General features: G+C 42.6%; 2 protein-coding genes across 9 annotated transcripts in view; one reads left to right on the top strand and one right to left on the bottom strand.

Moving 5' to 3' along the window:
* LOC141918908 (alpha-protein kinase 2-like) overlaps positions 1–11247 on the top strand; it is an 87057-nt gene extending 75810 nt beyond the window's left edge. Inside the window, exon 12 of one of the 2 annotated variants that reach the window (XR_012621827.1) lies at positions 11031–11148. Coding sequence is in view for 1 of the 2 variants with exons in the window: in XM_074813855.1 (XP_074669956.1) it covers positions 11031–11196 (166 nt within the window). In the remaining variant the exon portion in view is untranslated. Of the gene's footprint in view, positions 1–11030 lie in introns of both variants that reach the window. The other variant, XM_074813855.1, reaches the window with a different exon arrangement.
* LOC141918909 (E3 ubiquitin-protein ligase NEDD4-like) overlaps positions 9466–23760 on the bottom strand; it is a 173642-nt gene continuing 159347 nt past the window's right edge. For all 7 annotated transcript variants that reach the window (XM_074813860.1, XM_074813862.1, XM_074813861.1 and 4 more), the window contains 10 exons: positions 23325–23446; positions 22508–22578; positions 20502–20597; positions 17026–17099; positions 14557–14617; positions 14100–14159; positions 13459–13566; positions 12746–12842; positions 12169–12241; positions 9466–10904 (listed from right to left, as the gene is read on the bottom strand). In XM_074813860.1, coding sequence (XP_074669961.1) covers positions 10802–10904; positions 12169–12241; positions 12746–12842; positions 13459–13566; positions 14100–14159; positions 14557–14617; positions 17026–17099; positions 20502–20597; positions 22508–22578; positions 23325–23446 — 865 coding nt within the window. In that variant the 3' untranslated portion in view covers positions 9466–10801. The remainder of the gene's footprint in view (positions 10905–12168; positions 12242–12745; positions 12843–13458; positions 13567–14099; positions 14160–14556; positions 14618–17025; positions 17100–20501; positions 20598–22507; positions 22579–23324; positions 23447–23760) is intronic.

Genomic DNA, 23760 nt, shown 5'->3' with positions numbered 1-23760 from the left:
GAAGTTTAGGAGTGGATATAGCACAGTTTCTTCATCCCTTTCTTTTCCTGTAGAGCCAGGTGAAAGCTGTGTAAGGTAATGTTAAGAAAATGGATCTTTGGAGTGAAGTTGGAATGAAGTTGGTGTTGCTCAGAGCCAAGTCTGATTCTGTATTTACTGCTCCCTGCAACTACTGGGGGTGCAAAATTATGCTTTTATCACCAGAAATGGGCAAAAACAACCCCCTGAGGTTCTTGTACTGATAAAAGACTGTTTGCCATACAACAGGTAATTTTGTAGTAAAGCTAAGCAGAAATTGAGATGATGATGATGATGACCTTCACAAATCTATGATTGTATATGGTAGAGTTACCACTGTGTATTGGGTATGTATCACCAAACCTTATTTCAGGGATTTGATGTGCTCTGTGAACGCTTCAGGGGCCAGAAATTTGGTAACTGGATCTGATCTGAGTTTTCTGGCTCCTGCATTCAAGGCCTGAGAGAGGCTAGACACAAAAGCAACTGTTAAAAATCCTAAGGAGGAGGGGTCTCCTTGGGAAGCAGGGGTATATTTTCATTTAAATTGGAGATGAAGCAAAATCTTGCTTCCAGGAATCCACATTGAGGGAGATTGACATTTTGGTCGAACTTCTGGTTTAGAAGAACTGATGCTGGCTTTCTTCAGTGTTTGTCTCTACTCTTAGGTCCTGATTAATTTCTCTGTGTTCTAAAAGCCACTGAAGGGACTACAATGCTGGTGACAGTTCACCATAAAAGATTTCCTTGGCAAACAGTACATCAGCATCTCCATTGTTCTGAGAATTCAGAGCCCAAAAAATCTGAAGATAGTTGCATTTTTTTTTTTATATCTTACTAGAGTTCTTAACCAGTTCTTTATGCCAGTGTGCTGCCAAGCTGTTGTTAACAGCAGGTAAGAGCCTTTGCCCCTGTGCTTCAGCTGTTCCGGTTCGTGTTCTTCTGGTTCAGTGCCACTGCCCGCGTGTAGGCCAGAGAGCATTTGTCAAATCTAGGTTGTTTCTGAGGAACACTTTGATTTGTCTGGGGCTGCTTCCTTATGTAACGCTGCCTGCCTTTCTGTCTTGAGGACTAATTCTCCCTGAATATTGGGTGATTTGCAAACTCTTTTATTAGGGTTGGTACTGCTGTTACAAAGAAAAGGCGAAAAGGAGTGACAAGGGAGATGTTTCCTGCCTTGCTATCAAATAACAAAGTCCTTTATAAAAAGGGGCAAAAAAGAATTTGTGATTTGGACTACATGCTCCTATTTTCTTTTTTTTTTTTTTTTTTTTTTAAAATAAAAAACCAACGCTGGGGGCACAATTGGGAAATAGAATCCAAGATGTGCATGTTGAGATCATGTGTAATCACAATTTCTATTTACATTATTATTAAATAATCAGAGGCAGTGAACCATCTGCATGCTTGATTAGGAAGCAGAAGTGTTTAAAACTTGGCAATTTTCTTAAAAGCTGTTGTTCAGAGAAGTAAAGCACTGGAGCAAGGGAAGATACTGGTATGGTAGAGAAAATGTCAGTTGTGGGAACGAGTAGCCCTCAATTCCTTGAACTCTAGATGGACTGCCATCTAGAAATTCCTACACTTGCACAAAATATTAATCTCTAGCTGCTTCAAAGTGGGTTTTTTGTTTTGTTCTGTGTCAAGAAACCCTTAAAACTAAAGATGTGTTCTGTATCAGCATATGGAAATATTTAGAGGTACAGCAGAGAAGTGTCTGTACACTGCATGCGACTAATATTTGCCAAGTATTGATCTAGCCCCCATCTCTGTTATCCTTTAACTTTAGTCCAAGGTTCAAAGTTTACCTTTTGTTTAAAAACTGATTTCACAGGGAGGTCGTGTCCTCTAGCTAATCCAGTAGTGATAGAGGTCTGTAAAATGAAAATTGAGTTTGCCACAGCTTGGAGGAGATCTCTGAAGGCCAGACAGGACACCTCTATGCCGTAGAGACATGTGGATATCCACACACAGAGCAGTACACAGTGAGCCTGAAGGAGTGACAAAATGGAGTAATTAGTCCAAATTAGCAGAACAAGCAGGAGCCTCATGTTTGTCCCACCTGTTTCTGCACATAGGCAGCAAAAATGACATTGTGGTTGTAACTTGTGCAATTGCATCTCTGTTACCTTAAGCTGGCAAGATTGAATAGAAGAATACTGGAAACCAGAGTACAAATGTGACTTTCTGATCTTTGCACATGTTACTGGGTAACCTGTGCCAGGGCCTCACCACCCTCCTTGTAAAACATGTCTTCCTTATGTCCAATCTAAACCTGCCCACCTTCAGTTTAAAACTGTTACCCCCCTGTCCTATCCCTACACCCTGATCAAGAGTCCCTCCCCCCTTTCCTGTAGCCCCTTTCAGCACTGGGAGGCCGCTCTAAGGTCCCCCTGGAGCCTTCTCTTCTCCAGCTGAACACCCCCATCTCCCTCACCCTTTCTCCACAGCAGAGCTGTTCCACCTCTCAGATAATTTTTGTGACTCTGCTCTGGACCCGCTCCAACAGGTCCACGTCTGCTTGCACTGGGGACCCCAGAGCTGGATGCAGTGCTCTGGGTGGGGTCTCACCAGATTGAGCCGAGGGGGAGAATCATCTCCTTGGATGAAAGGATAATGTCCATTTTCTCAGGCCTGAGCATCTAAAAGCTAGGCACAGATTAAATCTAAACTTGCATGGTTAACCTGGTAACGCTCCCTGTGAATGTATATCATTCCTTATTTTATATTCCCAGTCTTATTCCTGGGACCTAACCCAGAAACCAGGCTTCCTTGGTTTCAGCAAAGTCAATGGCTGTTGACTGAACAGCACCACACATCATCCAGGGATTTCTTTGCAAAGTCTTCAGCTTCCCGAGCGCTCAGACCTGCAAACCCGCTGTGTGTCTGTCTCCCGTTCACATGTGGGTAACTGGATCACAGGAGGAGCTGGGTACCCGCACGGCCCTGCTGGATCTGGCCTCAGCCAGTGGAAAATCCAGCTGCTAGCAAGGTGGCTATTGCCGTCCTCTTTGCTTTCATAGTGTAACTTGCTGCAAATAGTAGATGTTTCAACCAGCTGCTAGGTTATTAGCCAAAATATTGTGGCAAATTATTAGAATGCTTAAATTTGAAAATATTTGAATTTGAAAAAATCAGATACAGACATAAAATTTTAAGGTGATTGCACTGTTATTTACGCTACTGAGAGAATTATCAGAGATGAAAATGTACTGAAATTTAAAGTCAAAACCTTTTATTAACAAGGTTAAAATATGACAGTCAGGGTAAAAGATAATAGATTTAGAAGAGTGTATATTTGTAATGAATGTATCTTAAGTTTATACTGAATTGCACTTTAAACTTAAGAGTCTAATCTGTCAAGTTAATGAAACGCCCACAGCAAATGGCAGAAATGTGGGGAGAAAATAGCGGATGCATTTGAGCAAGAATAAATTGAATTTGAACAAGGCTCTCAATCTAAAGCTGGGGAAAATAGTCAGTGGTAATCATCAAGAGATTATTTATCTTTGATCCTTGTATTGGAGATGTGTGAAACGGGAGCGTTTCCTGTTGGGTTGCCATAGCGAACCCGGGGTGCCTCCTTTCTTGTGATATTATGTAGGCATGTAAATGACAGTGGGTTTTATGTGGAGTCAGCCTTGGAATCAAAGAAAGACACAAAATTCAGCTTGTCATTCAGTTGGATTTAAAATACTAAGGTTGCTGAAGCAGAGAGGAGGTTGGCTCTGAGAAGAGGGTATGGGACAGATTTTTAAAAGGCATTTCAGTCTTTTGCGATTGCCAGTAGGTTTTCAATGCCCAAATACTCATTAGATATAGCTAAGTCTTCAACAACAACTGTAATTCTCGCATGCACAATTGCTCTGCTGTGTTATCCCTACTTAATATACTTGATGAATTTCTGGGCTTAGCATATCCTAGCTGCAGGGTGTCTCGGCTCTGTGGAGTGGGTGAAGTTGAGCCAGGCACAAGGCACAGAGCTGATGCTTCAGTGGCGGCGGTTGCCTGGTGCTGCTTTTGTCTCTAGCTACACCCTGGAAGTTGTTCTGCACCAGAATTGCAGTAGGCAGGTTCAAGTGTTACCAGAAGTTCTTTGCCAGCCTGCAGGGCTGATGGACTTGCTGTTCAGGTTGTCGCTGGTGACACAGATATGACTGTACTTCTTGCTGGCTTTATCTCCCCTTGGCTGGGTCCTGCGCCGCTGTCAGGACTGGTTTCCACGCGAGGGAACCAGCTCCAGGGGCTGTTTGTGTCAGGCTTTCCTGAGGGACGCTGTGTGAGGCCCAGGCGCGTGTCAGAACCTGTGCTGGCACCCGCAGCAGTTTGCTGGGGTGTTGCTCTGAGCCTTCCTGCTGGGAAGCCGTGGCAAGCGGAGGAAACCAGAGACCTCCCCACTGCGCACGCAGAGACAGCAAGAGGTGTCTGGGGAACCCGGGGATGGACAGATAAAAGATAAGAGGTGTCGGGTTCAAAACAAAGGGAGGAACCATCACGGACACTGTGCTCAAGCAGCTGTAAATACTAGACTTTCCCATGACACCAGAAACTATTTATTTAAAAGATATATCTGAATTCTATGGTTATTCATGTGCAAAGAAGAGGAAGGCATCACCGCTGTAGCAGGTCCTTGAGCTGCACATCAGTCACGTTTGGGAGTGCATTTGCTCGAAGCGCTGCTATTTGCCCTACTCTTAAGCTGCTTTGGCGGAATTTGCAAAACAGATACTTGTCCAGCTGGACCTTTGTTTTGATCCGATATGGTGGTTTTTATTAATGACAGCAAGCTTAAAAAGGAAAAGGAATTAATTTGGATAGTGTAGGGTTTTTCCCATGACAGGGTGGGAAGCAACCAAGTTTCAGGGCTGGAAATATGAACGTGTTCACTGCTAATACAGTTACTGCAGCGTCTCCTACGGGTGACTGCGGAGTATTGTTGATACATAGGAATTGATTTGGGGTTTGAATATATTGACATGTTTGGGGCTTTTTATTTGCTTGTTTCTCAAGGGCAACAAAACCTTAGTAGCCATATACAAATGGCATGCAGTAAGGATTTGTACAGACATTCTTCAACTACTTAGAACATTTTCTTGCCACAATTCATTTTTCATTCCAATTAGAAACACACATGGAATTCCTGTGGCTTTGTTTTGGTTTTTTTTTTTTTTTTGAAACCTACTGGATGTAGCTATGCCAAAACATTAATAAACACTGAGGTATCACTGGAAGAGATGTGTTTGGTTTTAGACCTCTGTTGTGAAGAGTGCTGGTTAATGCTGTGTTTCAGCATTACAGAGCTGTCAGTTTACAGTACAAAGATGTTTGCTCATGTAAATGAGTATATGAATGATACAGCTGAGTTAGTTCAGCACGAGGGAGGCCATGATATTAGCTGCGAAATGTGTCGCCTGGCTGCCTGGGAGGAGAAGATAGAGATAGGCACAAATAGAGTTTAAACAAGACAAATCAGTTGCTGCTCTGTGTTGTTGATGTAGCTGAACAGTAGAGAGACTGGTGCATTAATTAATAAGGCAGAGTAAGTAATGCTGCCATTGCAAGTAGGTGATGTGCCACAACATCACACATGTGCCCAGAGCTAACGTGGTTACAAACCCGAGTTAACAGGCTGAGGCACCTGGGGTTGGGTGGCTTTAAGAGGTCATGTGGCAGCACTGGGGAGCTCCTGGTGACAGGATTCGTATGGGCTAGCCAGTCTATTGAAAGTTGAACAGTATTCCTGATGGGGGCGGTTTCTGGGTTGTGTGAAGGGATTTTTTTTTTACCTCCTTGCCTTGGCCACCCTTGTTCCTCTGCCAGTTCCTGGACTCCTGGGTACTTGCTTAAGTGGGTGGTGGTGTGTGTCTTTTTTTACCCTTTTTTTTTTTTTCTTCCTTTTTTCACTTTCTTCAGCAAATTGCAGCTGAAGGTAGCTGCAAGAGTCTGTTATGTGACTCTGGATGTGTATTAGCAGAAGTCAGATCAGAGTTGTGTGTAGACTCTGCTTCCTGTGAAGCTCAAAAGCTGGGAGACAATTTGTTACCTACTCATTCTGCGTTTAAGACTAACAGATAGTTCAGTCCATCTGCAACTCTCTTAAGCACTGATACTAGCTGAGGAGGAATGTACTGTATTCCTGAAGTGAGCTGTTAAGTCAGAAATATGACTTGTGGCAGTTGGTTGGGTTTTTTGGTTAGGTTTGGGTTTTTTTCATGGGGGTTTGTTGGTGATATGTTTTTGTGTTGGTTGGGTTTTTTTTTTAAGTTAGGCATTTGCAGTGATTAACAGAAAAGGCAACATTAGTTCCACTGCTGTTAATAAGTTGTTCTTAGTACTACAGCATCAGAATTGTAACACTGAAAATCAAAACTTTTACTAATGTGTAGACCTGCGTTGTTAAACTGAACTTTGAGTTTGTTGCAAGCAGGGAGTATTTTGTTTGTAGTACTGACGTTACTGTGGGCTGCAGGAAATTCTGCTGTAAACAGAAAATATGCAATAAAAATGATAGAATGTTCATGCTTATTTTGGGTATGGCTTAAGCAGGAAAAGTTGTGAGTGAGCTGCTTGGTGTGGTCACTGCAGAATTGGTTAATTCAGGAACAGAACTCATGGAAGTCTGGAGTATTGCAGTTCTTGTAGTGGAAATGATGATGGAAGGGAGGAGATGTGGAATTTTTGTATTTTATCTAATGACACTTCTTTAGAGAACACTGCATAATTGCTAACCTTGTATTAATTAATTGTTCAAATCTTATAGAGAAAAGTTACCTTGAATCGTGCCTTCTGCAGGTGCTCTCGGGCTTATTCTGCTGAAAGCGTGATACATGTTACTGTTTCATGAAAGTGGTGAGGATCATGGGGAAAACTTGGGAACCACTTTTACAGAATCTGGAATATGTGTATGGTGTGTTTAATCACTTAAAACCAAATCAGGTACTGATGTGACTGCACATGGGCTCCCCCAACCACACCTGGGTTGTTAAAGCCTTCCTGCAAATTGTGATCTTACAAGAGTATTTTTTTTATTAACAGAACAAAGCTTCAGTGGACAAAAATGTATTTGAAGTATAAAATGCTGTAGCTTCCATAATTCTTTATTAAATATTTAATTAAGTTGCATCATTTCATTACAACTTCATTTTGTCACATTGCGCTTTTGCTGTCAGGAAAACAAACTACAGTTTCTTTCACTGCTCCTCAGGAAATAAATGGAAAAATGACTTTTGTCCATAAACAAATCGTTTCCCCACAGTGTATCAAATCCAACCACACTTTAAAGCTGTATTAAGTGTGAAAATGAGCATTACTTATAAGTAGTAGTTTTAAAATCAATGTTAAGGTAGTTTAGCATAATTTTGAATAGCCACCTAGCATGAGGTGATCTTACAAAAGAAAATATTATTAGACAGTGTGAATTTAATCTGGAATGTTTGACACTTTTACATGCTTGGAAGTATTAGTAATCTCAGTTTTAAATTTGATTTAAAGGTTATGTTCACAAACACAGAACATAGCTGCATTGTTTTCTGGAGTTTTCCATTGGAGTTTTGAGACTCGTAACCTGTTCACTGTTGTGTGGTTGTGACAAACGGGCCGTGGAGCCGGATGGCTCGCCAGCCTCTCTCAGTCCAGTAGAACTGATTAAAGTGTAAAACGTAACACGTGTGCCATTGTCGGTGGGTGCGTACTGTGTGTATCTTTACAGTGATGTATTACAAAATTAAGGGAAAAAAAAAAAAAGCAAGGTCTATGAAAATACCTTAGCAAAGGACAGAACCCCAGGGTGTAAGCGGAGGGTGAGCGTGGACAAGCAGACAGCCGGCAGTGTGCATCGGTGGAGGTGGGGCTGCCCATGGTTTGCACTGGTGGTGATGGGATCTCACAGGGTGCTGTGACAGACCCGAGGGGTGTGGAACATTAACGGGGTTAGAGTCCAGTTCTAGGAGTTTCCCATGTGTTATTCTTAGTGCAACATCGGAACAGATGGGTGAACTTGGAGGGATTTTTCTTTGTAATTTTATGTGCAAAAGGAAAAGCTTTTATTAAAAAGGAAATTAATGGACACTTTAAGATGTCCGATCTGGTGATCCACACTTTTTCTACTATATAGTGGTATTTAGCCCTTGCAATCACCTCTATTTTTAACTCTTAAAAGCATGGCCTGACTCTCCTGCTTGTCCTTCCTGGTGTTGACAATTCCTGGCCCTTTAATATCACATAAAATGCCTCAGGCAGAGCGGGAGCAGCGGGCTGAAGGCTGCAGCCGTGGTTAGGGGTGTGACAGGGCTGAGCACTTGGCTGTGGAGCGGTGACAGCGACTCCCTCTAATTAATTCATTAGCACATGCCAGGCTAGTGTAGCACTTGGCTCCTCTCGCTCGCAATTCACAGGTCAGCATGAAAGTCAGACATAAGATAAAACTTGTGCTAACGGAGTTGGTTGGGTTTCTTTCGTTACTTTTGGACTGGAAGATAAGCAGCAGCAATTTCCATCAGGCGTGTGTGCAAGGAGGAGAGAACGTGTTCGGTGTACAGCAAGGCAGGGCTGTGAGCCTGTGTGGGAACAGCAGGTGACAGCTGTTCACATTGTGACTGAAATCTTCACCTTAAGGCTTCTCAAGAGCAAACAAGTGATGGTTTAGGTACCACCTTTATGATCACCATTTATTAACCAAAGTAGCTGAAGAGAACCTTTTAAAATGCTGTTGGGCCACGTTGTAGGGAACAGGCTGCACTGTCAGTGTATGAGTGGTACATGCTACAAGCGGTAGCGTTAGCTGCTTTGTGGTCTAGGTGTTTCAAGTAAGTAAATGACACGTAGCTACCTCTTTTCCTAGGAAGATCCCTACAAATGTTGCTCCAGGAGGACCCTTCCCTCAGGGAGTCTGTGTAGGTCCAGCACAGGTGGGCAGTGGGGAGACCTGGGTTTGCCTCACACTCTTCACCTTCCCCCAGCTGGATGCTCAGCACCGTCTTTATCTGCTCAGGTGCAGTCTGCTCTCTCCTTAAATGGGAAGAGTCAGAAAGGAATGTCAGGAAAGATATTTGATAGAAAGTGACTCTTAACCTGTGTTCAAATAATAAAATAACCTTCCTCGTGCATCATTAGGTGTTCAACCCTTTTGCTAGCACATGACTGTGTTTGAAGGTTTTTAGCATCAAGGCTTCGTTCCAGGAGCCTCCTGAGCAACCTGTCAGTGGAGGAAGGTTTCTGCAGTGCGGCAGCACGCTCTGACACAGGCTCTGTGCGCTGGGGGGCTGAAAGAGCTGTTGGTGAGGAGGTGAACTCCGGGCTTGGCATGTGGAGTCATCTTCCTTCCTAAGGGTTAAATAGGTTCTGGGGGAAAAAGCCGACCTAGGGGTGTGTGGGCAGAACTTAGAAAAGCGCAGGTTCAGCACCCTCACACCTCCTCTAGCAGTGCTGTCACCAGTTAACCTCCGTGGATCAAATACAAATCTTTCACTTTTAATCTGTCACAAAAGAGATGCAACTCAGACATTATAGTTTAAGCATGCAACATGTCATAGGTAACAAAATCGATTAGATAGCAGTGTATATTAAATAAATCTTTGTGATTAAGTAAAAAATAAATCACAAAAACAATTGCTGAGGAACATGTCTGCAGGCTCAGCTCTACATCTGTTGTTTTTTTCCTTTTATACATCAGCAGCAGCCAAATTCACAATTGATAGATATTGCACCAGAAAGACATGTGCAGTGAGAAGGAATATAATCACATTAAGGTTTATGATAAAAAACAGATATGACTTCCATGTGTTACATAAAGTGCCTTTAGAGTTGGTGCAGTTAGAAACAAACAAAAACCCCATTGTTATTTCGGTATCATTAGCAAATGCATACAGCTGGGAGACACACCAGATCCGTTTTCCATAGCGCCAAATCACACAGTGCCAGGTTTCATTCAGAATGCCTCCCTTGCAGACAGGAAAGAGGAAAGGATCAGAAAAGAATCACTATACAAAGATAATGACAGGGTTAAGCATATTTTCCTAAAGTGATTAATGCCAACCCTACCCCAAAACGCTTTATAGTACATGTAGATATTACCAATAATGAGGCAATTTCTTTATTGAACATGAGATTTGGCATGCTATGTTATGATTCTCCCTTGACTCGTAACTATTCTAATATTTATACAAAAATGCAACATCCAGTCCATACTTCTGGATACAGAAAAATATTTATGTGCTCAATGGAAAGAGTTGCTCTCGATACACAGCCCATGTAGAGAAAATTTCCAGCGTAGCTTTCTCCTACTTTCTTAATGGTTTGGGAACACAAGGCTCAAAATGTGCTTTGAAAAAATGACACTGGCATCAAGTCTGGTATGAAATTAAGAAAAATGCTCATTTTTCCAAGTATATGATATTTAATTGTAATGAAATAAAATCTGAAAATGTCTAAATCAATTAAAAAGTAAACATGAGTTGTAATACTATACCTGTAAAATGATTAATTCCATTCATTGTCATTAGAAATTATGTAAAATATTTATTAAGGGCTTTGCCTACAGAGGCACGACATAAATAGAGTAAGTCCTGCTGAAATGTGATCCAAGTCCGTGTTCAGCGGTGGGTGATCTGCTGTGGAGGAGCCACCCGCAGACGGCAGCCCAGCGTCGGGACGCGGCAACTGCGCCGTGGTGGGCTCTGCCCCGAGCCAGCGCTGGGCAACTGTTCTGCCACACTCGCTCCCAGTCCGTCAGGCAGAGGCGAAAGTGCAAGCAGAACGTGCTTGGAGGGGGGAGAAAGTCAACGTTTTAATCCACTCCTTCAAATCCTTGAGCGTTTTCAACTGCCATAAGGAGCTTCTCTCGCAAATCTTCAAAAGATTCATAAAGAGGTAAGTCTAGGCGATTAAAGCTGAAATTTAGAAGGGAAAGACTTGTTTAATAACCCATTGCAAAACACACATAATTTTGTAAAGAAGTAGAAAAGGTTAAATTATTGGGGGGCCCTAACAGAGAAAATATCTTATTGCCCAAACAGGCAATCTGCACAGCGTCCGAGACCGGCCCTGCGCAGCCCAACGCCCCTTCGCAGAGACAACTGCGCTGCCTCTCTCCAGAGCTGGAGTGGGAATGGGCCAGAAACCACCGAGGAAAGGAGAAAAGCCAGCAGACACCACCCCCCCCTCCGGTATTTAGCTGATTGAAAACATGTCCTCTTTGTCAAAAGGCTGGTTCCCTAAGGCTCAGCAGAGATGTTCTGAATCCACAGGACAGACCCTCTGGCGGAAAAGAAGAATAAACATCCAAAAGAAGGTCTTGAAAAGGTCCGTAAAATCAAACAGGTAATTGAAATGTAAAGAGGAGGAGCTGATTGTGAAACGTGTTTAGGGTTTTGTTGTTGTGCATGTGGGGTCTTTAAAATTAAGCTTCTTACTCTGTAGAATGATTATTTTTATGGAAAGATGATCATTCTGTACTAATGTTCTAAAAATTAGTTTTCCTACACAGCACAGTTTAGTTACCTTAAAGCCATCTTCTTCATACACAACAGAGCAAGACAAGATTTGTACTGAATGCTTTCAACATGTGCAAATTCTATAAATTAGGACTAAATTAAGTAATTCAGTTTATGACCTCACATTTTTAGCGAATTGTCCAGCAATTTATGGCCTTTAGCATGGCTTTCTGTGGCTATGTTTTGTTACATCAGACTTTCTGTAGTTTGTTATACCCACTTACTAGGATGAGGAAAAACAAAATCGTGGAAAGTGATGGTGAGAGCAGTTACTAGAAGAAAAGCCCTGAGGTGAGAGGGTCACTTGGAATACAATAAAATAGCATTAAAAAGTCTTTATCAGAAAGGCTACAGTGGAAAGAGTTTATCTTGGATTCCTTTGGCTGCATTTATGGCAGAACACCTACACCTGCTCCCTCCATTCCTGCAGCCTTTCACATGTCCATGGGGAGGCAAAACAAGCGGCGTTTAGAAACAGAAGCAATGACACAGCCCCGGGGTCCAGCCCTGCCAGCGCCCGACTCTGCTCACCCACTGCCTTGAGAGGAGGGCGTATGAGCAGAGCTAGAACACCTCGGAGAGGAGCGCCGGTTCCCCCTCGCTGCAGTACATTCTGTACCTGATTGATGTACAGACGGGATAGGTATAATTAATAACTTACCATGTGTGAGCTCGGGGCAGTTTATCAGGACTTCCCCATTGCTCTATTGTAAACAGCTGAGGACCATTTGAACCTGAAAATGAAAATTGCATGAAATGTAAATTGCTGGACACTACAGAGATTACTTAAATAGTATTTTTAACACTAAATGTTTGCATAAATTGTAAGCTAGATTTTTTAAACAAAATACCTGGTACAAACCCTCTTAACTAAAACTAAAGCAAACAGGAGTGTGTTATTTATTTCCAGGAGCAGTCAGCTTGTCAAGTTTCTCTGACTACCTTTGTGTAGAGCCTGTGTAATGCAAAAGAACTAAACTCAGACATTAACATTTTAAAATTGAAGTGCTGGGTTAAACACCCATTCTCCTCTTCTCCATGGAACTTGAAGGTTACTCTGTGGACAGTGTCTACATAACGCCCGGGGTGTCTAACGCTTCGCTCCGCCTCCACGTGCCCCCCCAGTTCTCCAGTGCTATTGGCACCCAGGAGAACTCTTGGCTGTGACTAAACGTCAGTGGTGTTCAGCGAGGGCCCGTCCAGCCGCTCTGGCAGCGCGCAGCCCACGGGAAGCTCACCGTAAAGTTCAGCAAATCCGTTCATAGGCACGCGTGACGTCCCCGTCACAAACTGCAGCAATCGAATCCGTTTCTCAGCATCCATCAGTAGAACGGCCTGTTGACAGACAGACACAGTCACCGTCCCTTCACCGCCACAGTTAAACACAAAGGTGGGGGTCAGGTCACCCCCAGCGGGTGTGCTGCAATGGGAAATACACCGTGGGGAGAGTGCAGGAAAGGCCGGAAGGTGAAATGGAGGTTCGCAGAGAACAGGATCAGTGTTGCACTACAGCAGGGCCTCAGCCGAGCCTCTGGGATGGGCACAAGTATGTGGTCTTCATGTAACCCACCCCCAGGCAGGAAAACGGTATAGGAAACCAAGTTTGAAGTGCATACACAAAGCTGCAAAAAGTACAGGAATCTAAGAAAAACAGACACCCCTTTGGAAAATCTACGGCTATTATGGGAAAAAGTAATTTAGGAGTTTTTCTGGGGACATACACTTGTCACAAAAGTATTCTACTTCACAAATATTGCAGGACACTTCAGGTAAAACCAAAGATCTGACTTTCTCTCTTGGGTCTATTTCTAGTCCGGAGGAGTACCCCAGCCACCATTTCCAACAGACACATTGGACATGAAGAAAGATTTCATAACAGCCTCCAGAGAACAGTACAGCAGCTGTCACTCTTAGGAACAGGCAGAGAAGCCAACTGTGGTAGAAGTCTTACCTTCCAGAACCACTGGATCACGGGGTGGTTTGGGCAGTAACCGTTTTTGTAGATTGTGTGTTGTCTCCAGTCATTAACGTCAACATCGCCAAGGCCACACATCAGTAACTACAGGTAGAAGTAAATTGTTACAGTGTTAATTGGGTGGTATTGTGTTACCCTGTACACTCTGTCAGAAAAACAAGGTTACACTTCTCCTCTTTGACCTTTTAAACAGCAAAGCAGTGCAGATATAAATGCAAACATAAAGGAGAGTTCAAGGTTCTCTCCAGAACTCTCAAAGAATATTTCACTTCACTGGAGAAACACCCTCACTGTGATGTACGTGTGCACCTGTTGTGGTATTTTGCTCAAAATAGGGCTGGTACAGGCATAGGGCATGAATTCTGCAAGCTACATACATGCCTTTATATGCACATACTCAACCACCTCACTGAATAACAATTTTTTGTGCTTTTATAGGATCAATATATTTATTAATTAGGGGGGAAAAAATTCATTTCCCACTATTAACAAAACATCCTTGTCTACAAATTCACTCAGGATGAGTAAGTGACTTAGGATGAGCCTAGAACATAACACATCTTTCTGTGATGAGCATCACTGATCTGTTGTCTCTGGACATCAATTATCAAACTCACCTCTAGTTCATTTTCATCAAAAATCTTAATCAGATCAATAGGGAGAAGTTCTGTGAATCCCTAAAAGAAAGCAAAGAAAAGTTAAAATTCTCATACTGTGTAAAATTAAGTTTTTATCTAACATGCTTTGGCTTCAGGGAACCCAAGTAAACGATGGAGGACAAAGAAGGGTTTTGCAAATGAAATACACAGTTGCTGAAGTACGAGTCCCTAATTTAAAAGATTCATCACTAAATTATTTCAAGCTCAGTTAGTTTAAGCTTGAAAGAGAATTACCTTATTCTCATATATACATTCTTACACAAGGTAAAACAGGGGAATCGTAAGCCATAAGCATTCCAGAACTGGTGTGGTTACGCAAAGCTCCCTACTCCCTTAACACCGACGCTGAGTATAGAACTCTGCATTAAAAAAAAAGTTACTCAAGGGGGGAAAAAAAGCAGCTGAAGAGCCTTACCTCCAAGAAGGCATTCATCTGCTTCTGAACTCTGTTTACAAACCTCCACTGGATGACCAGGCTACAAACAAAGCCACAGACACACACATTACAAAACTGCAAACTAAGCCTTCTGAGATTTTAGCAACCATAATAGTTTCATTTTCTTATTTGCAGCTCCAGCCACCTCCCAGCCACACTCTGATGTTAAGGAAATTGAGCAGCTTTTTGTTAATTGCACAAATTTATCTTGTATGACTGATAGAAAAAAACCCCTATACAAGTATTTTCACTTTCCATGCAACACAAACTCTCCACACACACTTGCATGTTTTATAGCTATGACTTTTCTACATCACTGAGAATTTTTTAACGTAACACTGTCATGTCATCTATGTGAACCTTTTGGAGATTAACTCCAGGATGAACACGGCAAAAAGGCTTCCCTGAGGACTGAAACCACCAACAAACCCTGTGCTCTGCTTGCTTTCTAAATGGGGCTGATACTGTATTATGGGCTACCTCAGTGCTAGACGTTTTATTCTTCTGGAGCTGAGTGATTAACAATTCCCAAAGTCTACAGAATTTGAGGATAGACATGTAACAGTCCACCTATAAATAAATAAATGAATAAAACCTGCAGCATCAAAGGAAAAGGCTTGTACTGCAATGCCAACCATTGCAGCACAAACACCTCCCAGGTTCTAGAACAGTGCTTTAGAAATCCCTTTCCTACTGAAGCATGCTTCATTCTTAATTTGCATGAATATAGCAATTATATTTTTTTCTCCCCTTTGAAGAGGCCCTAATTAAAAATGCCAGCAAGTATAGTTGAATTTATTATTCTACATTCTGGTAGGCAGAAGAACTGAGGGAGCTTAAACGTAGTTTATAATTTGGCCAATTTTTGATAGCAACGCTGGCGCTGCAGCGCGGGCTCTGGTCTGTGTAACCGCGGGGAAGGGGGCGATGGCCTCACCGGGGGGCGCCTTCTGGCTCCTTTCAACTGTGGTGCTTTCAGCCAGACTTTGGAGAAGCACGTTTCCTGCGTGCGGATTTCAAAAAATCAAGCAGCTAATTTAATTTACTCTATTTTTGTTCGTCTGTTGGCCAATGTTACATAAATTGAATTTTCAAAGGCAGCATTACAGCACTGGATACTTCATTTGATGGCTACTAGAAAACTCCTGGTGGGATTTTCTCATAATGCTTCAAGAAATAACATTGATTTTTAAGTAGCAGCTCTTTAGTCAGTTTATCTATTTTCCTCCTTTTCTGCAAGTATTACATAATAAAATAATGCAAACAAACCACCAGATTTTCTATTAGACAACACTTCTGCATTATCTACATGTCCCCTAAGCACTACGTGTGCACGAGAATGCATCATTTGGGTGTTAGGACACAAAGGCAAAACCAAACAGAGGTGGTTTGCGTCTTTGTTTGTTTTGTTTTTTCTTAAAGTATAACAACTAGACTGGTTCTCTCATAATGGAATTCTGGGGACAAATATTTGAAAAAATTTAAGTTGCATTAATCATTTCCAGATGAGAGCATCCAAGTGTTGACTCTGGGGTTACAAAAATACTGTGACTAGCCACAAAAGAATTATCTAGATGTAAACCTGACTCAGTTCTGAATTTTGGCCCACATGTTTTCAGAGCCTTTAGTTTCTGCACTATGATGGGGATAAAAAGAGTTCATGATGTCTAGTATTTTGCACCTGAAAACAACAGACACCTGAAAAATTAAAGAGCTGGCAGTGCAAATGTATTACACCAAGTAACGAAAAAAAATCATAAAAGCAGAAATTTTGTATTGTTCCACCATTACAGCCAAATCACGGTAACACAACACTGCAAATGAGATTAACAAGCAAGTACAAAGTTCTCCTTAGAGGAATGCTTAAACATTTCCAGAGTTCCTGAGTTCTTCCTTAAGACCACAACGGCAAGCAAATACGAACTTAATAAATTATACAGACATCCTATTTTTAGTCCTTTTTCTCGATCTGGTTTAGTGTTCAGGTCTGCACCCATCTGCATTCTGTGACCTAGCAGTTCATCAGGAAAAACTGCAAACCCTAGAGTGAAATTCATCACCGCCTCAGAGATCTGCCCCCATAGCTGGTTACCCCACGGCCGTCTACTTTAACATGACGAGTGTCACATCCATTTTCTTTTCAGATGTCTGTCACTCAGAGCAATCCCACCCCTTCTAGAACCTTCCTCGTGCCTACCCATCAAGAAAATACTTTCCTACTACATCACAGACTCCCCTGATTACTGTAATTGATAGAACAGTAAAGGTTAAAATTCAGACTTTCTAAGGATTAGGGTGTGAACAACGTCAACAGTAAGATTTCCTTTGGAAAGGATCTCTGATGATCTGCTGTTGTACAAACTCTAGTAATGGCTGCAGGGTAAATTCTAAGACAAGTACAACTGTGCTTTCTTACACTCAGGATAAATTCCATAAATGTATACTTACTCAATGTACTCCCTTTTGTTCTCATTTGTTACCATGATTTCTGACCCGTTCGGCTTCAGGTCGACTTGATATGTCTGCATTTCAAACAAAAAGAAACAAAACACACCACAGGACGTTATTTCAGGACACATTTCTCACAAAATCCGCTCTGCTTGAGCAGCATTTTACAAGTAGTATCAGAAAATCATTATGCTATAATAGCTAATGAGACATCGAAACATCCCATGTTTAAAGATGGCATCATTAGGAACAAATTATCAAAATAATGATTATAATCATTAGCAAGTGAGCAAACCATTCCAAAGCAAACCTTTAGTCCTGAACAGCAGGTTCATTTGGGTAAAGCAAACATACATTCCATTTTAATATGGGTAGAAAAAAGTTGTCTGATTTTTCAAAATGCTTGAAAAATAACGGTTACTTAAAAACCACAGGGAAACTAATAAAAAGGCCAAAAGAGTAAGGGAGAGAAACAACTTACAGAAACGGTCAAGAACAGATTTGCTAAGGATGGTGTCACCATGGAGTGTAAGACTGAAAACACCCAATTCGTTACGCTTCACAAGGAACTACAGCAAGTCCAGATAATGTGTTGATTTCTGCAGACAGCGATTTACCAGTAGGAATTCACAGAATTAACGCTGGGCTAAAAGTTGGCAGCTTTTACCAGCGAGTGCCCCCCCACTGCCACCAAACGGTACGCGCCGTGGCTGTGGCTACGAAGCACGTTTCTCTGACTGCAGACCCTGGTGTTTGCCTACGGCACAGGCACGAGCCTGGATTAACTGATTGTGAAGCGTGTGTGCTTGGGCGTGCTCTTCATGGGCGGGAGAGGAGGGAGGTCAAGTGTTCTGCTGCGTGCAAGTTGTTACTCTGTGCCAGTCAGCTTGCTCCATCACCTCAAAAGCCTGGTGTCAGGGGGAGCAACAAAGGCGTGACTGTGCACCCACGTTCACAGTGGTTAAAGCTGTTACTGATCTTTAACAATTAAATCAGATGTTGAGTAACAGTAAGACAGTAAATTCATTAGCTAAGAAGTGGAGCTGTTCAAGGAGGAGGCTGGAGAGCTCTTTCCAGGACAGGATTAACACTGAATGCTTCAACAAGGAGAAAAACAGTACAAGAGGTCTGTTGGAATAAATGTACCCGTTACTGTATAGAAAAAAAACCCGATGACTGTACTGTTAAGGAAAAGTAATTCATAGGGAACCTACACACCTCTGAAACACTGGTTTATTCGTTCCATAAAGCCCAGAGAAGACAGTCCGGGCCTAGTAAGGAAAAGGTTTGCTCTACTGTCAAACAGGGCAGGGCGACTAAGGTCCCAGACACGGCAGCACAAACAGGCTGCCCAGGGCTGGTCTCTTCCTGCCCGCCACAAGATGCACTGCTTCAAGAAATGAGAAATGGTATTCCAGAGCCATTAAGAACTCAGGAGAAATACAGACCTTTCCTTTCTCTGCTTTCTGAAGACAGCTCTCCATCCTTCACGTGTTGGAAATATCTGCTGTGTGTTTCTTACTGACTTGTGAGAACTACCAAACCCATATTTTTGGTTATTAAATATTAAGGGCAATAAGAAGATAAGATTTATTAGAGGTTTTTGTTTTTCTCTAAGTCTAGAAGAGGTTTTGGTGATAAATGAAGTATAAATCAATTCCGAAGCTATGGCGGCACAAGCATCTCCCTCTTCCACCCAGTGCCCTGTGGAAGCGCTGTCATCTCCCACTCGGCTTCCCAAGGGCACTTTTATGAAGCTTCAGTAATAAACCAAGTGCTGGCAGTGAGTCCGGGTTCCTCGACCTCTGGTAGTCCCCAGAGCGCTGGCAGTGGCCAGTGGCACACGGCACAGCCAGTACCTGCCCTAACCCCGGACTGCTGGAAAGCTGCTGCGGGTGTTTCCGTCCCGAGCTGGGTAAATTCCTCCTCCCTACAGCACACCCTGCCCTCACCCTGCTGAGCTTATTTGGGCTTTTGATAAAATCTGTCATGCCAGTTCTGCATCTCACCAGCAGTATGATGGAAACAACATTATCTTCTTCTGGAATCAGATGCATCTATTGTAAATTAAACAAAATTCAATCGTGGTGGCAGTGCCAGAACCAGCTATTTGAGGTATTAGAGTGTCAGGAGAAGAGCAGAAAGCATCTCCGAGTAAGCTGATGTATGATTTGAGTCAGCCAGCAGAAGGGAGAGCTGGCAGTAAAAGGCTCTGAATAATGTGAAGCTAAACCGTTACAGAAGAGAAGAGAATGGAAATTACAACAAACAACCCAGCGTACTGCAGAAACTTTTCACCCTGTGTCTTTAATGTTTTCCCTAATTCTCTATCAAACCGGTAACCTTATATGGCTTCAGGAACAAAGTAATAGCACTGAGAAGTGGATCAGAATGTTCTTGACAGCACATTGTGGGCATGTTTTGAAATTTTGAAGTCAGTGTTTAAAGAAGGCACCAAGGTTGACAATACCAGTGGTATGTGGAGCCAAGATATCTAGGTCTAAGAGTTAAACAAAGTGAAGACACTAAAAAAGGTCATAAAAGCCTATAAGCAAATTAATTTAAGAGACACAGGTAGGCGTTATAAAGTCCCAACACTGCACAAACCCAGTATGTTTTAGTCACTGTGTGTACACACGCATTACAACAGGTTCAGCTCCACAGATTATAAATAAATAAAAAATCCCCAGCCATGGTAGGCAAGTAAGTTTCAAGCTCATGTAAACAAATCCATGGTGTATTTGCTTTTAAGTCCTCAAATTAAATTTAACACATCTGTACACGACATTTATCTGCACCCAAGTTCTTTCCATCCAGAAGCTGACACAGGTCTCTGGGTTTGTTTCATGGGGTTCTCTGTAAAGACCAACTGTCAATCCAAGGCAGACTGTACCCCGAGCTGTTGTTACAGCTTCTACTGATAAAATGAGTTACGATTTTGGATGATTCTCACCTACTTCTCAATTGTTAAAAACATTATCTAACAGTTTTCATTTGTAACAGAGAGAGCTATCCAGAGACTGCAAACCTTTTTAAACAGGCGTGCTGCCTTTTGCTGCGCCGTCTGCCTGCATTACATACAAGACACTATAAACAAAGCACCTCACTGGTGGTAACTCTACCACTTACTTTACCCTGTGAGAACACCTTCAGCCTCCAGAACCCCAAACAGTCCCCGGCTGAGACTGGTTTCTAAGATGGACTGTGTAACACCTTTACTACCCCTCACTGCAAGCACGGCTTTTCACAGACATGCCGCATCGCTCACCCACCAGACCATCGTGTCCTTCCCTGGTCCTCAGACAGTTCAGGGACAAAGGGAGGGTGAATAATCATAGTCCACCTATATTGATCACTGACGTTCAACAGTCCTGATTAAGTTCACAACCAGGAGATGCTGCTTGGTATTTAATTACTTTTTGGCAATAACCAGTAATAAGATGGAAATACAGACTTTTCTGAAAACCTTTACATACCTGTCCAAAGTTTTCCTCATCTATGCAGAACATGAGATCCAACTCTGTGGGGTCATTTTCCAGGATCCACTTCAGAGAGTTGTAGTATTCACTATCCTACAGCAGATTATAATTAAACAAAGTTTGAAAATGTGAACGTTAGATGTATAGTTTACCTTTAAATTGAACAAATAAAAACATCTAAAATGAACTCCAAAGGGATGGGAAAGGTAAGAACTCGTTTACTTGCACAGCTACTGTAAAGCAGGGGAAGATGGATTACTTTATTCATATGTACGTATCTTAGATGCTGTACTTTTAGGTTAATGTAACTTTTCTTAATGGATTTGTGATCACATTATTATATAACACAATACATTGACTCTACATAGCTATTAGATAAAGATGTATATAGTGGTGTGAAATAACTGGTTGGAAAATGTCTTCTTGATAAAACTATACATTCTTTTCAACCCAATTTATATACCACTTCATTACATCAATAATACAATAACTGAGTGCACTGTTGCTGTTAAAAGCCTTGAAGCTTGCTGAATAGAAGACCCTCTGATTTCCTAAAAGGGCTGTGTCTTCATCATGTGTTAGGTTCATAACTAAAGACTGACCCAAGAAAAAAAGAAAGAAAACCACAAAAGAGTACGTGTGACTATCATTAAATATTTCCAAGCAAGAGAGCCAAAGAAATTAATTTCAAAATAAAGTTAAAACATTATTTACTCATGTATGCTTCAAGAGAAGAATGACCCGCCCAAATTTGGTGCCTAGGAGATAGTTGGAGCTGGAGAAGAAATTAAGCAGTTGAACCAGCATTTATGTCAGTAACTGACAATCTGTAAAAGTCTAAAACATCAAAAAGAATAAACCACGTTTTGTTCTTACACCACATACACTTCTGACAAGACCCAGGACAACTACTGCAGAGCGAAGAACAAAGGAAAAGGTTTCCCAACTACTTGTGGGAATACAAAGGCGTGATCTTCCTTCGAAGAGCCTTTGGGATAAGTCTCTCCTGAGCTTGGTTTTAAGCTTGTACTTGAGCCCCAGCCACCTCATCTCCTGCTGCTGCACCTCTGTGCTGGGCCTGTGAGCCAACGGACTCGGCTGCTGAGAGTCTTGGGCAAGCGCAGGGCGGGGGCGGCCACAGCCCGGCCCTGCCCACAGGGGCAGCGCGAGGTGGAACCGCTCCGCATCCGCATCCTGGGCGAGGGAGGAGGGCGCAGGGAAGGGGACAGACCCAAGTGTCATCCTGGCAAGCTAACGGAAACCATTCCCAGTTCCCTGCGTACGGATCTGCAACGCACCGTGCTTCAACACCGGCACGCCGCGCGTCTGCAGGGCGCATCTGCGGGCACCCGTCGGTTCACAGTACAAACTTAGAGATTACTAACTTGTAAACAGTTTGTTTTTCTCCTGGGGAGTGCCAAACAAGAAGTACTTGATTGCAATTGATGTTGAAGGTGTGAAAGTAGAGGAGGTGCAGGCAACAAAACCAAAAGGGGTATAAGGGCGTTAAGCCGTGCCGCACTCGTTCAGCGTGTGTCGGAGAAGAACGTTTATCCCTTGGCAGCCCTTTCTCCTTCCAGCACTGTGGGCAGCTTCCCGCGTTGCCAGGTCAGAACTAAGCCCCTGCACCCCCCTCCCTGCCCCAGAGCGTGACAGGCAGCTGGAGGGCTTGTGGTGGTGCTGCCTGTATGGGGGGGAGAAGGCTGACCCAGAGGAAAATCTGACAGTGTCATCAGACACCTGCTGCTGCCTTTCCTACCGGCCCGTTCATGTCTCCTCTCCCTTGCCCCCCTCTCCTCACTGTTAGCTCACTGGTTCTGAAACCGCTCTCCTAGCAGGGAAGGTTTATTAAAAACGTAGTACGCATCTTTCTGAAGTTGTTCCAGCTATGACCTTGTGTCTTCCATCAGGCACTTTACTGGAATTGTTAGCTCTTACCAATTTCCCCAGAGGAAAAAACCCACATAATTGCTAATGCTGGTACAGTTTAAATGTTACCTTACCACTGACTCCATGTCCTTCAGAGTGATTGGCTTCCCCAGCATCATCTTGTAAAACGGTCTGATGAAGAAGCCTAAAAGAGAGGAAGTGTTACCTCCACTGTTCTGCACCTCCAGCTCACCCAGAGACAGAGACAGGACTGCTCACGGATAACACACCGCGGTATTTCCTACTGTGCCGGCAAGTAAGAAACCTCCTGAAAGAGGTTTATCACAAGAATTATGCCATTAAACAACATAACATAAATGGCAGACAGACACAAAAGATGTGGAACTGAGCTCAAGATGCTCTAATCCATTTAAAATTGCCATTCTTCTTGCAAAGGAGAAGCCACAAAAACAGGACAGTGAGATTCCTCTTCTAACGTGCTGCACTAGCATTCAGTAACCTTTGATCCTTGCTTGCTTATTGTGGGATTTCAAAGTCTGGCAGAAATCAGATTTTGTCATTAAATCGTTCAGTAATAATTTTACAGATCACAGCAACTGACACCCACACAAACTGCTTTGGCTGCAGGTTTGCATGGAATTGGCTGATTTAAATTTAGTGGTTTTCCTTTAGGGATAGTGATTATTTAGCAATGCTGATCCTGTAGTTTTAACACGAGTGGAGAAAGGAGCAAAACTTTATATTAAACATATTTGTTGAGTAAGACACTATAATTCTTGAATCACCATTCACATCAGGAATGCAATTTCCAATAGTTCCATTACTTTCTCTCAGACTTTGCACTCTAAAGCATATGAATTATTGAAGTGATTTATTTCATTTAATAAGAATCCAGAAACAGTAGCACAGCCATGCAGTGCAATAACTCACCATCCAGCAGCTTCCCGTGATACACTGCCAGACCAGCAACCCGACCAATAAATGTGAAATACGACAGATGATCTTCGTTACAAAGACCTGAATTAGGATTAATCTGAAGTGTATAGTTGTCCCTTTTTTGGGGAAAGAAAAAAAATATCTAAATAACCAAGTCTTTAAATAACCAGATATTCAGATATGTTAATAAATAATTTGAGCTTAGGGCCATTTCCTGTTCATTTCTGCAAGAGTGTAATACTGTAATTTATCTGTTCTCAGCAGAAGTATCTGGCAGTCGGCGTAGGCTGACCTCACCGAATCGGTGCTGCCGTGGCCGTAAGCGTTACTTGCCACAGGGAACGAAAACTCCTGCTCGGGGTGTAACGGGATTCCACCCGTGGCAAGTGCCAGAGGGCTGTGCTGACCTCTTCAAAGGAGGAAAGCCTGG

The sequence above is a fragment of the Strix aluco genome, chromosome Z (genome assembly GCF_031877795.1).
Source record: "Strix aluco isolate bStrAlu1 chromosome Z, bStrAlu1.hap1, whole genome shotgun sequence".
Taxonomy (NCBI): Eukaryota; Metazoa; Chordata; class Aves; order Strigiformes; family Strigidae; genus Strix; species Strix aluco.
Note: the sequence above shows the minus strand (reverse complement) of the source record. Positions and strands in the feature narration are given on the sequence as shown.